At 46.1% G+C, this 15,806-nt stretch overlaps 1 protein-coding gene and 1 pseudogene across 1 annotated transcript; one reads left to right on the forward strand and one right to left on the reverse strand.

Moving 5' to 3' along the window:
- Positions 1–234: 234 nt before the first annotated feature.
- Positions 235–2,016, forward strand: LOC140215318 (uncharacterized; annotated as a pseudogene).
- A 404-nt stretch (positions 2,017–2,420) lies between these two features.
- Positions 2,421–4,674, reverse strand: LOC126548143 (uncharacterized). Its single transcript, XM_050196261.3, has 4 exons — positions 4,326–4,674; positions 3,548–3,731; positions 2,873–2,949; positions 2,421–2,790 (listed from the first exon to the last, which is right to left on the reverse strand). The coding sequence occupies exons 1-4, from the start codon at positions 4,486–4,488 to the stop codon at positions 2,435–2,437; spliced, it is 780 nt and encodes a 259-aa protein (XP_050052218.1). The 5' UTR covers positions 4,489–4,674; the 3' UTR covers positions 2,421–2,434.
- Between the last annotated feature and the right edge of the window lie 11,132 nt (positions 4,675–15,806).

A 15,806-nucleotide genomic window follows, 5' to 3' on the forward strand; every position in this document is an offset into this window, starting at 1 on the left:
TCAAGAGTTAGTCGACATAGTGCGTCATTCTCCTACGTCTCATTTCCGATTCTGCGCTAGTGATTACACCAGCCGTCGGGATAAATTTTTGTCTTTGGGTGCTGACGGCAGGTGACGTAACCTTTGTAATACGGTGAGGGCCGCGTCGTTGATGTATGTATTTATAGATTTTGGCAGCTGAGCAAGACTTCGTGAATTGCTCCCCTAGAATAAAAAAGAGTAAAGGAAGGTACATACACCAGTCATAAAGTGCTTTGTAAAAGACTATACATTTAAACAGTTCAATAATGTTCTTGTTTTACTCCAATCGTTCCAGTTCCAAGTCATGAAAAAGGACGCAGACCCCACCATGTTTTTTAGATACTATAGAATGACACCACCGAAGTTCAACGAACTGCACAAACTGGTGAAAAGGGACTTGGTGAAGTCGTTCTTGTGTCGCGAACCTTTGTGTTCTGAAGAGAGGCTGGCCATCACCCTCAGGTACAGCATCGATTGCAATATAACCAATGCTTTCACATACTAGGGCTCTTCGATTTACAATCTCGGACTCGCCGCGGAATGTTTGCGGGTAGTCCTAGGATTTCCCACGCCACAGGAACATATGTTAAAAACGAATGCTAGACTGCTTCTCGGGGAGTCGACGGTGAGTCCGAGTCTGTAAATCGAAGAGCCCCACTGTTTCACCTCATTGATTGAGCGTTTTTCTATGTGCGCAGGTACCTCTCCTCAGGGAGTGCAATCAAGCAGATTGCAATGAATTTCAGAGTTGCGCCGTCAACATGTCGTGTCATCATTCACCACACCTGCAAAGTTCTCTGGCGGCACTTACAGCCGCTGTACCTACCTGTGAGTATGGCTGGCCTTATTTTTGTTTATAATCTTTTTTGTGAAGCGAATCACAGGTGTAACAGGTATTAAGGGCGTTAAATACTCAGAAGTAAAGTTATTTCAGTTTAAGCGATGTCATGCATTGCAACCTGTTCAAAATGCACTGCTTTCTTGTTTGTGTAACCTAGGAGCCAGGACTTGCCCAATGGCAAAACATCGCGGAGAAATTCAGCAGGCGCTGGAATTTCCCCAATTGCATCGGGGCAGTCGATGGCAAGCACATCCAAATTAAGGCGCCACCAAACTCTGGCAGCAAATATTTTAACTACAAGGTATAGTATTCACAGTTTTTCTTTTTTTTTTTTTGCAGCGAATTGGTCTGTGCTGTTTCTAATAACGTGAATGACTTTTTACATATTCCAGGGCACATTCTCTATCGTGTTGATGGCGATTGTTGACGCCAGCTACCGCTTCACCATGGTCGACGTTGGGGCTGCAGGCCGGCACAGTGACGGGGGAGTGTTCAAGGCAAGTTCATTCGGAAGGCAGCTTGAAAATGAAGACCTGAACCTCCCAGTACCAGCACGTCTCCCAAACAGCAACAACGTTGCACCTCATGTGTTTGTTGGGGACGAGGCATTCCAGCTTCGACCTGATTTCCTGCGTCCGTACCCAGGAAAACACGTGACGCCGACCCAGAGGGTCTTCAACTACAGGCTGAGCAGAGCAAGGTATGGGGAGGGGGTTTCCGGCAAGCCTCCATTCAGCATAGGAAGACAACTTGTGCTTCGCTAAGCACGGATTACACAAGCATACTGAAGTTTGCCTGTGTTCCTTACTTTCTCTGTATTATTATACTCTGTATTATTCGCACTTTGGTGAACTACACGCCCCAGTGGGGTTATGGAAAGAGGAAAAGGTACTAGTCGGAGAAAACAGAGCAACGCAGATATGACATTTACTTGCATTTTAGACACCCATTTAGGTCTGCGGCGAGTCAAACCAGATGTCTAGAGCAACTTTTTGCTGTGCAAAGAAGTTATTCCAACTGAATTTAAAAGATGGTTGCTTGTCAGCAGATTGTTCCTAGCTTTATTTTTAGGAACACTAGAGTTCTTTTTTTTAACATATGCCTTAAAGGCTTTGGCAGCATTTGAACAATCTTTTATTAATGCGCGAAGTGTATTTTTTCCAGGCGCATCGTCGAAAATGCTTTTGGCATTCTGGCTGCACGATGGCGAGTTCTACTTGGCCGCATCAACCTACTGCCCGACAATGCAACTTATGTTGTCCTGGCGTGCTGTGTGCTCCACAACTTTCTGTGTGCGGCAAGTGAGGCAACGTACTGTCCGCCAGGCTATGCAGACGTGGAGGACGACTATGGCAACATTGTTCCAGCTCAATGGAGGACTGAAATCCAGAGGAGCGACTTGCTTGACTTGGAAGCAACACCGTCAAGGAACTATAGTGCGAGTGCTGCGGCAACAAGAAACATGTTCGCGCAGTACTTCATGAATGAAGGTGCTGTGACGTGGCAGTGGGCGCATACTGGCCTCCCGCCACCTCAAAAAACTTAGGCACAACACCTGTATGCATGAGGTTTTTATTGAGGTTCTTCGAAGGTGTATTTCTTTAAAAAATCTAAGAGTTCAAGTTCCATTTGTGACTTTAACCTTTTAGGGCAAGAGCGAAACTTTTCTGCCAACAGCTGTCCATACAAGGCTCCTTTGTCGCTGTTAGCGACTATTTGGGCGTCAACTCTGTCCAGTTCTTGTTCCCACGTACCTCTGTTTGCCTTCTGGGCTCGCCTCCTCCTCGCAGTTTCTGATACATGTTTTATGGAGCTGGAGTGTAATGCTGCTGTGTCGTCACTATTCGACGTCCTTGCCTCAACACTACTTTCTTCTACAAAGCTTGTAGGGGCACTGCAAATCTCGTCCTCCTGTTCTTCCTGAGCTCCTGGACAAAAGAAAAAGCCAAAGCAGCGTAAAAATCCTCAGCACTGACTCTAATGATTAATAACTCCAGCCGTAACTTTTACCTCCAGTGTTGTACAATCTCTCGAACACTTCCTCAGCGGTTTCAGTCGCAGCAGGCTGAATAATGTTGGATATGGTACTGAAAAAATACAACCAGTTTTATAAGAAGCGTGTCGACTGTAGATCGGTGTTTCATGGCATAGAAGAGAGGGCACCGTGTGCGTGCGTGCGTGTGTGTGTGTGTGCGTGCGTGCGTGCGTGCGCGCGCGCGCGCGAGTACAGACTGTCCTTATTTTAATTTTTCCCATGTTACTACTATTAATGTGGATTGTTTGAGGTGAAAAGGGATCCATTGGGAGCACCTTCATTGTAATTTTGTAATCTTGTATTTTCCCCGTCTAATATTTGTGTATTCGTTTTTTTTCGTATTTCAGTTCAGTGATGGCCCAGTACCTCTAGGAGGCTTACATATATATAAATAAAATAAGTGATGGCACATATGGAAATGTGAGCAATCTGTTTTCATTTGCATTAGCTTGCATACTACCGGTTTGACACAAGCAACTAGCTCGCACGTGCATGATGAAGTACCAGTTGCTTTCGTGTATTGTAGAATTCTAACTTTAAATGAGCCAGGTTACTTCACCTGTGCAATAACTTTTACACTTAAACAAAACAATTCATTTGCTTGCATGCAAACCTGAAACGACCAAGTCAAACAACTAGAAGGCACTCACCTGGCAACTTCCGCCTGATCTTTTAAGAACTTCAGCAAGGTGAAATAAGGCCAGCTCACGCTTGCATCATTGATTTCCTTCGCGTCACTTGCACCTGAGCCACTCGGGGCGCCGTGTTTGTGCACCCGGTACTTTTTCGTGAATGTATCCCGCAGGCTCTTCCACCTAGCCTGTAGATTTTTTTCTGGAAGTACAGCAAAATTATTAGCTCACAGCTACCTTCGCGTGCCAGCAACAAGCAAGGGAGCAGCATCAATTTCAATGCTATCACCTGACTACTATCACCTGAATACTACTTCAAGGCTATCACACTCTTTTGTCCTTGGCTTGCCACGGCGAACCATATAGGTGTGCACAAAAAGTATTAACGTAGTAAAGGGTCACGTGCCCAATAGTGGGCCGAAACTGCTGCGCCCGAACACATCCGCGCGCCCAACATCGCCGCACATACAGCTCAGCCTCTTGTAGCGGTTGCAATCTTTCCTGTAGGTAATCGTTGCATCGTCGCGCGATTGCATGGGGTCGCTGTTCATTCACTGATTACGAGAGGTAACAACCTTTGTTCGCTCGAGAGAACACACAACTGGCGTACGGGCACCACCACCGTAACATGCAGGGCGCGCGGCGGTTGGAGTTGAATGTATTTTGACCACGGCGAGCTATGATGAAAAGTGGGTACTTTGAACGGGTGACACTGCCTTCTTAGTGAGAGCGACATAGTTGCAGGAAGCCCACCCTGCATGCGGAAACATAGAGGCACTAATATTTGTAAACATACCTTGCAGGTCGCATCCTATTTCGGCGGCAACTTCTTCCCACGCCTGAGCCTTCTTTCTTTGATCTTTGTAGTCATAGCGACTGCAGTCCCACAGGATGGCACGCTTCTGAACAGCCGAAATTAACTTGTCGTTAAATTCCAGCCGCGCCGCTTTGGATGCCATGAATGCGAAAAGCGGGAGACCGGCGTGAACGATAGAGCGGGATCGGCATGCACGGACAAGCGGGGAAGCCTAGACGGAAGTCGAGGCGGATAGTGAGACCTGATTGGCTCGCTTTGGGGCGCCGCTCGTTTGCCGCTTCCGGTATCGTCGCCGCCCGACGAACTTTTCTGCGCGAGCTGGATCGGCGGCGAACGACGTTTTCGCCGCCGCCGCGCGTCGCGCGTACGCCGCCGGGCGTCGAACGCCGACTATTCGTCGCATATTCGCTCCATGTATTCTGGCCTTTAAGGCCAAGATGTAGTCCGACGTGCTCGGCGCGCCAGGCCGCGGCAGGCGAAGTCGGATACGCTGCGCTAGCGACGCCAGGGGTGCAAGAAATTTGCTTCCTCTACAGTTCGGCGTGCGCGCGCAGCGCGAGGCTGGCGCCATCTCTGCGTCCGGGAGCGCAACTTCACGGCTGCGGCGAATAGCGCGCCGTTCGGGTAGCGCGCGCGCTTTTTCTCCTTCCGTGCGCATAAAACAAAAATTTTTGCGGCATGGCGTTAACTTGTCCTGACAGCCACAACACCGCACTCATATTGCTAGTACGTCGGCTACGTCAAAAACGGAAGCGGACCATGTACATACGAAAGGTATTCGACAAGCGCCCTCAACTCTGCGACTACCACCAGCTAGTACAGGAGCTGCGAAATACAGCTTACCTGTGGCGAGACCACACTTCTTTCGTATAGCTTCCCACGCGTTGTTCTTCCGCTCTGTGTCGCGGTAGTTCATGCGTTTCACATCGTATACACATGGATGATTGCGAATCGCTTCAAGCAGGCGTCCTCACTCGCGCTGTCATCACACACGGATGTTGAAAAAACCACAGCCACACTGCCAGTACGCGCACCGCAGGCCGCCATTCTGCCTCCTGCTCGCTGCCGCTACAGCGCGCAGTGCATTCTGGTCTAGCGTCAGCCGCGTGAAATAGAACATGCTCTATCTCCACGCCGGCGGCGTTGAGTTCGCCAAGCGTGCCTGGGCACGCCGGCTACGCCGTGACGCCGGACTGTAGACTGCGCGTTTTTCACCGACGTCGCTTAACCGCGACGCGCGTGGCCGCGCGCGCGCGTTACGCCGGTGTATATCTTGCGCTTAGTATGTGCGAGTGAAAGCGTGCGAGGGTCAGCCGACGATCGTGGCTCAGTCGCGCGCGATAGGAGAAAGGAGGAGCGCAAGCGCACCGCCTTCTTTAGCGCGCGAGGCACACGGGAGGAGGCGAGGAAGGGGAAGCGTTCTACTCCGGCGGCTGTATACGCGGCTGCTGCTTGCGGCGCGGCCACGCGGGCGCCGTATCTTGCAAGCGATCTGCGACGTGGAGAAAGTGTGCGCCCGCGCGGGCCTCATCTTCAAAGCGTTCCGCGATGTGGACAAAGTATGCGAATTGCCGATAGCATCGTATGCGCTGCGCTTTCAACATTTAGTTCGCGCTGCAACGAGAGACATTGCAGCGAGAGCTTACTCACTCCAGCGTTTCGACAATGAGTTTCCGCGGTCATCGAGCAAGATGTGTTCATGCTTACCTGTGCGCGCGTGACACTGTGTTTGTTAAAATTGTTAGTAAGCGAACGTTTGCACGTTTATACGGCCGATAAAACTATGCTTACTTCGTATAGCTGTCTGCTAATTTGCTATCGCAATCGATGCTTCGCCTTTCGGGCGAAACTGCGACTTTTTTTTTAATCGACGCTTTTCTTTTGCCTATTAAGTTGTTGCAAGTGTGTTATTCGTAATAAACGGGTATGGCCTGCCCTCTTTATGGTGACGCTCTGGGGAGAAAGGGGAGAGAGAAGGGGAACTAGCATAGGAAAGTTAAAATTGCGGACAAAGACGTCTCGCAGAAAGAGTCTACGACAGACCAGGATCCCTTTATGCATGGGCTGTGGCTCTCCTTTTGAAATCTTCCATTGCTGAAAATTTGCGGGACGGAGGGCTGCGGGTAGACTGCTTATGATTGTGCGGCGGTGCTGGCTAAAAGTTGTGCCTTTACGAGTTGGAAGACGTCGGCTTGCTTTCAGAAGTTGCAGCTCAAACAGTGATCTGTAGATGTGTTTATTCCGCTATGACAAGATGTTTTGCCTTTGAGAGAGAGTGCCAGCCTTGCAGGTGTGCAGAGCTGTGGGCCGCTCGTTCCGTGTGCCTGCGGAATAGGATCTGGGGGCCGAATTCACAAAGCGTTTCGTTCGTAAGGGCTCTTTTCCATTGGCTGGCCGCCTTCGCTAATTATATGTCCACCATCAGGATTGGCTGACATTTTCTTTTACGAACAATTGTAGTGCAAGAGCTTTTTGTGAAAACTGGCCTAGGGCCCGTATTCACAAAGCCTTTTCGTTAGCGCCAATCGAACAACATGAATTTGAAAAAGAAATTCACGGGACCCTTGTCCAGACATATCGGCGAACCGAGCCATCAAGGCTTTCTCAAAGTTTTTCGTTGACGCCAGCTTAGATTCAAGGCTGTGAATGGGCCGTTCGGACATCATCACCCCTAGCTCTTTTTTTTTCCCTCTTACCCTTCCCTCTGCAGAGAAGAGTAGCGCGCTAGAAGACTGCGTTGTCTCAATAAATTCTCCTCACTGTCGCTCTAAAGGTTTATCAAAAGTGAAAAATCGGCAAGTTGGCATAGAAGCATGGCTAAATTCAGAGCGCGAACTACTGGGACACGAGCTAAGGCACAAGAAGTACCTTAGCTCATGCATGTCCCAGTAGTTCGCGCTCTGAATTGAGCCATGATCTAAAGGTTTGCTTCACATATATTCCCGCATTGGTGCTGGATCCGGTTAATTCTGTTTTAAATATGAACTACGTGCGTCCTGAAGAACAACACCCGTAATCTTTCCGTGCAGCTTAGCAGCAGCGTCTAGCATTGTTACAAAATAAAGTTTTTCTGTTCTCGTGTAATTATTATTCGGTTTTGCATATGAATTTGAACCGGTCTGAAGCGTTATTTTTCCGCTCTGGAACTGAACCGTAACTGAACCGTTTTCACTCAACCTAAACAAAAACCGGAAATACAAAGAGTTTCGGTTCGACTAGAATGTTAATTGATAAGTACCGAAACATCTAAAAGGGAGATACAAGTTCATTAAGGCAATTGGTTGGACTCAGTAATGAATTCCTCGACTTCCTGGACGGCGGAGCAAGCATCCCTGTGGCTGAATTCCAGAATAGAGTCCCCAAAAGAAAGACCAACTGGTTCTTTTTTTTAATTCAGGCCAAGTCTGTAGCACCGTTATATTTAAGATGACAAACAATGCGGATAAATTATATTCGAATGTAAAATATTTGGCGGTGCCAACTTATACTTAGGAGACAAGTTAAGTACTCTCGATATAACGTTTAACGAATAAGCATAATTGTCATTTTTGTTTGGAATATCTCGGTGATGTTCTTTCTTAGGTCGCGGGCTGGCTCCTCGTTAAAGAACCCTACATGGTCAAAATCAATCCGGTGTCATCCGCTACGGCGTGTCTCATTCAGGCCGGGGTCCTGTCATGTAAGACGCCCGAATGCATTTTTTCTTAAGTCAACGGTGACTATTTCAAGAAGGCGCGAGCACTCGTGACATGCGTATTCTTAGTAGCTTTCAGGTGCGCTTGCGGTTAACTTTGATGGGTATCGCACGTTGTCTTGGGACAAAGGAACGACAACACAGCGTTGCAAACAATCGCAATGGAATTTAGTGCACCTTTCATGCCTGCAAGCCCAATCACAACCCATAAAACATGCCGATGGGCGCGCCGCGAATCGAGGTAGTACGACTCAACGCGAACGGATAGTGAGCGAATGTGCCCTCCCCCATGCTGGACACCAACACCTAATCGTTCGCCTGTACGGTCACGCGAATGGTGGCACGTTTGAACGATCGTGTTCATCCATTCCGGTTCCTAAGCCTTTCGCAGGACGGTCCCGCGAACATTGGGCGAGCGCGCGAAACGTCCATGCTGCTTGACCACCCCAAGCCAATGAGGGAGGACCCACTCCCTTTCGCGCCCCTGTAACCCCTGCGTTAGGTGGCGTTAGCAGCATAACACTCGCGCCATCTCTGATAATATGATGCAACCACACCGACCACCGCCGGCGCTTAGCTATGCGGAGAAGCCAGATTACAGGAAACGCGAGAACTATGTGGGGAAAACAACATCAGGGGACGCATGAGGGTTGAGCGTCCCCACAACCTTATTACAGTTAAACTTATTTCTTGAGTGGAGCAGAACCTATAGCGCAAGTATCTGTGTGTGAACTTACAACGAACGGTTTTGGGGTCCCGGGCGTCGTCGTATTGCCTCAACTTCGTCTTCCTAGCTTCGAATGAAGTCCTCCAAGGCAATTCATGATTGGAAGCTTGTATCACCCCAAGGTTGAGCTCCATTTACTCACCAGTTTCTGCCATTACTGTTTTCAGGGTATTAAAAACAAAAATCGTTCTTGCGAATGCGATAAATGATTATTCATGGTGAGTATTACAGTCCAACTATTATCTGCACCAAGAAAATGTCCGGCTTTACTATAGTGCCGAAAATTACGCGTTAAAATGATTCAAGACCAGAAGAGCGTCCAAAAAGGACCGTAATGCGACTTATAAACGAAGCCATGCCAAGTCGTAAAAAATTCACGAGGCACCCATCAATTCCATGCACAATGATTAAGCGACTGTAGTGCCAGATCTTTCTCTAGTATGCTTAGTATGAAGTCATGGCGTCTAGTAAGCATCTAATAAGTCCAAGGGTTAGACAGCTTACCGTTAGTATGTCTCAGTACTGCGGGGTTTGATTCCAATAACTAGAGAGACTTTCATGAGAAGAGCGAGAGAGCGTGCGTGCGTGTGTGCATCTGCACGGTCACCATTTTACGAGAAAAAGAAAAGTCTATATTACGCCGATATGACGTAGATATCAAATAAATATTGAACCTGCAGGCCTTTGACTGAAGGATAAAGCTGCTGCTATTCCTTAAATGTTAATGTGTTTTCCTTTAAATTGGAACACCTTGGAGCTGCACCATTGGCTTCTCCAGCACAGTAGTTACGCTGCCTTGCAAGTGCTTCGAATTTCTGCAGCCAGCGTTCTGCCACGTCTTCCGCGTTTCGACTATGTGTGTAAACGCCGGGAAATATGGCTCGCACATCTACTGACGTAGAGTGCCTCGATGTAGCGCTACATCGAGGCACCCTATACTGACGCAGAAGGAGGTGCCCCCGTTAGGCAAAAGGTATACATATATATGAACGCTGAGCACGGTCGTGCAGCCTCCTCTTAGACGGCTGGCCTCACAAGCATTGCGCGCTTGGTGTACGGGAACCAGCCCTACCATATCAATCCATTGTGAAAAACTCACTTGGTAAAAATGCACTGGCTACAAAACATCAATCAAAAGAAAATTTGCGTGCACCACGTGTGTACATACATGCCTCCGTAGACGTTGCTGGTGCCTCTACGAGGTAGGTTTTCCCAAGAGCGCAACACCCTGGGCCTCCGTCTGAGCGGAAGATTGTGTTTGTATCCTGTTTCAACGGCGTGGTGTCAAGTAAAATAAAATAAAATAAAATAATTATGCGTGGCTCTGCTATCGCAAACACCAGAGACCAGTGGAGCTGGAGGAAGGCCAGTAAAGTAGTGCCAAACCGCACACTTAGACTAGTCGAACTTTTGCTGGGCTTCAGCTGGGGAAGGCCAGTAAAGTTCAAGTTCAAGTTTTATTCTTCTTCTAGTACAGACTAGAAACGTCCTCCCGGGCTAAAAACTGCCGTCAGCAGCTTGACTGGACCCAGGAGGCGTTATACATGGCAGCGCGATAACAGTAAATTTTCTGGTACAAAAAAACTTAAGCAGAAGTTTACTAAACATAAAATTGAAAACTCAGATACATGCTTATGAAAGGATATGTAAGAAACAACAAGACATTTTTGTACAAATAAAACAAAAAGGCAAAAAAGAAAAACATGGTCATTTATATGCATCGTTATACATGAATATATATGTTATAGGTTAACGAAATACATCTTCAACTCTTTACGAGAGAATTTATTAGCGTAAACATGACTATTTAGAATTTTCGGCAAATTGTGTTTAATAGATTGTAACTTATACTCGGTGCGAAAGCGCGGTACAAGCCAAGGTTCAGGATTTCTGAAATGCACAGTTATGTCATGCTGCTTTAAGGTCGCTAGTGATGTAAGAAAATCTCTCCATTCTTTCCTTGCAAAATAAAATATTTGTAAAAGACGATATTCGTAGTACCGATCTACCCATATGATTTGGTATGTTTGTGATAATGTTTTTGTTGTTGATCGGGCTTCAATATTAGCAATGTGTCGGAAAAGTGTCTTTTGTAATGTAACTATTTTATTTATGTTAGTTCGTGTTGTCGTTGCCCATACTAAACTGCAATAATTAAATTGCGAGGTGAACAATGCATGATAAATTTGTAGCTTGGCTTTTGTCGGCATGTAAGCTCTACAGCTAGATAGTACACCGGCGACTGCAGAAAACTTGTTTCGAAGGTTATTAAAATGAGCATCCCAACTCAAATGACATGAAAATATTACTCCAAGTATTTTGTGTTTATTAACTAGTTCTATGTGTTTGCCTAAATAAGTGATTGAATGTTCCAACTGAAAAGGTTTGTTTCTGGCTCTGAAAAGAATAGCTTTCGTTTTAGTGGGATTAATTCTGATCACATTTGAATGTGACCAATCAGATAGTTTCATTAGCAATGCATTACACCTGATAATTAGTTCGTTTGCGTCTTTTCCACAGAAGAGTATAGTGCTATCATCCGCATATATAAAGAAATCAACTGTAGGATCTATATTTACTAAGTCATTAATATATAAGTTAAATAATAGAGGGCCCAAAACACTCCCTTGCGGCACTCCATATTTAAGTGTCAAGAAAGAAGATAGGACGTTGTTAATACATACACACTGAGTTCTATTTCTGAGATATGATTCCATTAAAGTGAGTGGATGTCCGCGTACTCCATATATTGATAGTTTATATTTAAGAATGTCATGACTGATGGAATCAAATGCCTTGCTAAAATCGATGAAGAGCCCGAGGGCGAATTCTCCGTTGTCTATGCTTTGCACAATACTTTCTTTCAAGGATAAAAGAGCGGCTTCCGTAGATCTACCTTTTCTAAAACCAAACTGTGAGTTTGTTACTACATCATATCTGTCTAGAAACTTTGTTAGGCGTGTAGCAATAATTTTTTCTAGCACTTTGGAAAAAATGGGTAGGACAGATATTGGTCTATAATTAGAAACATTATTTATATCGCCATGTTTGTATAGCACAGATACTTTAGCTCGTTTCATGCCGTCTGGGAAAGTCACCGATTCTATGGCTAGATTGAATATATGGACCAACGTGCGGATAAATGGCAAGTGATGTAAGACATATTTTATTGGCTTAATTTGTAAATTGTCAATATCCAATGCATTGCTGTTATTAAGATTTTTTATTGTTGTAAACACCTCATGTTCATCAGTTGGCTCCATAAATATAGTTTCTGAACCACATTTATCTAGTGAATGCATGACTTGGGAGTCATGGGTGTGCGTAACGCTTGCATTCACAAAATGAGTATTGAAATGGTCTGCCAGTGCTTTACCGATCAATTCGCAATTTGCGTAGCTTATCGACTTGGGTGCACTACTTTTAGTTTGACGACCTAAAACGTTATTTATTATTTTCCAAAGCGCATCCGGACGTTTCTTGTCGATTTCAAAAAACAGACGTTGATAGTAATCTATTTTTGCCTGCCTTAGTATTTTATTCAGTTTATTTCTTTCGGTTTTGAATTCCTTAAGTTTAATTTCTGATCTGGAGTGCAAGAACGCATGATAAAGGTGGTTCTTCTTTTTTATCATTTTGATGTGCTCACTCATAATCCACGGTTTTCGTATCGTTTTTGATTTCCTAACTTGCTTGAAGGGGAAATGCGCAGTGTAGATGCGCACAAATAGTTCAAGAAACTTGTTGTACGCTTCGTTAACATTTCTTTCTCTTAACACGGAATCCCAGTTTTGCGTACCTACAGCTAGACTGAATGAATCCAGTGCTTCGTTAGAAATGTGTTGGTAGGTAAGTAATTCAATGTTTTGTTTGATACTGTTATCTAATGCGTACACTATAAAGACTGGGCAGTGATCACTAATATCATTAGAAAGTGTACCCGCGGTGCAGACTGAGGTTTCTATATTTGTAATAAGAAGGTCGAGGGCAGATGAGGTAGATTGAGTAACCCTCGTTGGTGTAGTGATCGGATTGGTAAAGCCAAATGATAGTAGTAGATTGTTTAAATCCTGCACATGCTTATTTTTATCTAAAATATTTATGTTGAAGTCGCCTCCACAGACAAAATGAACATTATTAAATGAACAGAACTCCAGTAACTTACCAAAACAATCAATGAAATTCTCAATACTTCCGCTCGGACGGCGGTATATTACTGATAAGACCCTTTTCTTGTCCTTGACAGTTAACATCTCGCAGTCAAGACTTATGAATGTGAACTCTGGCATCAGTTCGTAATGGTAATTATTTTTAGTATAAAGGGCAACGCCACCCCCTCGCCTATTCTGACGGTTTAAGTAAAAAGGAGTATATCCATCCAGGCCGACGACATCGTAGCTATTTTGAAACCAAGTTTCAGAAATCATGATGACGTCGAACTGGAAAGAAAATTGGTTGAGAAGACAAGAGATACTGTCACTTTTGTGAATAGCGGAACGGGAATTGAAATGCAAAACAGAGATAAGCTTGGTATCTTGTAGATGAACGTTTTGTGGTAGCGCAAATTCAAAATATTCCATTTTGAACAGAAAGTACAAGATTTCAAACAACATTTAGCATATCTTCGAAAGGTCTTCGTGATGCTGTATTCTTACAATGGGTGCGTCGTCCGACTGCCTCGCGAATATCCTGCCATTATACGACCAGACGGACTTCCATCCATGGTCACGTTTTCTACCGATAGCGATTCCAAGTAGTTGCTTTAGGGTAGGGCATAGGCGCTCATTCACGTAAATTTTGCGAGTGTTATCATTTCCAATATCCTTGTTAGAAAGACGTGCCCTCTTAAATTGCCTTGTTAAGCACAGCATCTCGCTTGGTCCTGGATTTAAACTGCACAATGATATTCGAGTTTTCTGGGTCTCGGGTGGGTACACGGTGACATATTTCAATGTCAGTCTCGACAATTTCTTCTTTGATAACTTTCCCGATCATCTGAACGGTGTCCAGCACATTCTCATTATCTTTTTTGAAGACGCCTTGTATTTCGAGATTTTTGTTTCTCGAGTACTGCTCCGAGTGCACAAAGCGTTTTTCAAGTAGTGCCGAACCACACACTTAGACTAGTCCAACTTTTGCTGGGCTTCCCCCAGTTCCACTGGTGCCTGGTGTTTGCGATAGCAGAGCCACGCATAATTTTTTTCCACTGCGAGAAAGAGAACCACCGAAGCAAGCACGCGCGTTTTTATCGGAAGGCAATGACGTCACACCACCTGTGTCCCCGCCGTGCCACTCCTCTCCCGCTGGGCTCCACCCACCCTCGCCGCGTTGATATGCTGGGCGATGCTATTTTTATACTCTGCTTTCACACCCTCTCAGCTCTCTCCCCCAGCTGTGCAAATTCTTGTTTTTGTTTTTTTCCACTGCGGGAAAGAGGACTGCCGAAGCCAGCGCGCAGGTTTTTATCGGAGAGCAATGACGTAACACCACCCGTCAGAGAGGAAAGGCGACGCTAGAAACTCGTTTTCACACCCGCGTCGAATGGGCACAATGCCCTCTGGAGCTCCCTGGCCATGAAGTTGTCATGACACCAGTGAAGTTGTCGTGTAATATGCGTTATGCAACAGTGCTAACATTTTGTTGAACTTTTGGGGTCGCATGAACGGTAAACTCTTTGACGTCGACGATAAATCAAGGCAAAGAAGCTACTCTGAAGAAGAGGGCAGCACTGTGACTTTTCAATATAAGCCATGCTCCCTGTCATCATGTACCCGAAATTCATTCTTAGTCCTAAGGTTGAACCATTTCATTTTTTATGGACGGGCTTTTTAATAACGCAGCACGTAAACAGTTTTGCCGGGCCATCTGTTCAACTATGCCTAAAGAAACAATAACTGCGCTCCGGTTAACGTTAAGGCTGTTTCACATGGCGCGATTTTCAGTCAGCGACACAGCGATCGAATTCCGTCGCTCAGCGACAGCCGCGACGTCGTGGGCTCTCCGCGACTGGATTCCAACAAGTTGGTCTCGCCGTCGCCGAGTCGCAGCAATCGGCGCGATGTGGGAGGGGCAATGTGTGTGACGAAACCAAGCGCCGTCAAAATAGGTGCTTTCCTGTTTTACCACGCGTTGGTAGCTCTGTGGAGCAATGTCGGCCGCCAGTTTTAGCGATGTTTTAGTGGGGCGTACCCACCAGTGTTTGCGGCTTAGGAGCTTCATAAACATTTTTCTTTTCTTCCGCGTGCACAATTCGTTTACAAGGAGAAGCTGCGCGCTATCCAGGTCGGGAGAAGGACGCCGCTTCAACATAAGGCACGTATACCCACTTGATCGCCACCGTCGTCAACCTCTTCATCGCTACAAATTGCGCCAGCTCCTTATACATGCACCCTCAATAGTAGCTTGTTCTTCTGCGAAAGCAAATACTCATCCAGGAAAAAAAGTTGTGGCTTCCATAGTAACAACGAAACTAGAGTGTACTAAACGGAATCACCCCACCGACGCCGCACAAGCCGCACGCTCATACTTGCGGTGTTGTGTAGCGCCTCACTCACCGGCCGTATACAAGCTGTCGTAAAGTCTCAACGCTTTTAAACATTAAAATATCGTGTACCTATTCTATTATCGAATAATAATAGGAAAATTCGAATATTTTACTTGTTTCTATGTGGTTTTTATTTAACGATGCAGGCATGGATACTTCGTGAGCAGGGGGCAACCTCGCGCGTTGCTGCGACGGAAATCACGGTGCCGCAAACGCATGTGAAAGCTGTCAGCGAAAATCGCTCTGCGACGTGCGCGGCAGAACAATTTTTTTCGCCCCAATCACGCCATGTGAAAGAGCCTTTACAAGTGCGCGATCCCTTCATTCAACCCGTATCCCGGAGCACGCCGCCAGCCTCCTCTCCGTAACGTCACTCGCCGAGCGCTTAGGCCTTCTCTTGTCTATGTGGTTTTGGTCCACAGGGGATGTAGCTAGATAAAACTGTGGGAAGGAGGATGCAGAAGAGGCACTTCCCATGCAAGGAAGGAGGGGGGG

Source organism: Dermacentor andersoni, chromosome 1 (genome assembly GCF_023375885.2).
Source record: "Dermacentor andersoni chromosome 1, qqDerAnde1_hic_scaffold, whole genome shotgun sequence".
NCBI classification, from domain to species: Eukaryota; Metazoa; Arthropoda; class Arachnida; order Ixodida; family Ixodidae; genus Dermacentor; species Dermacentor andersoni.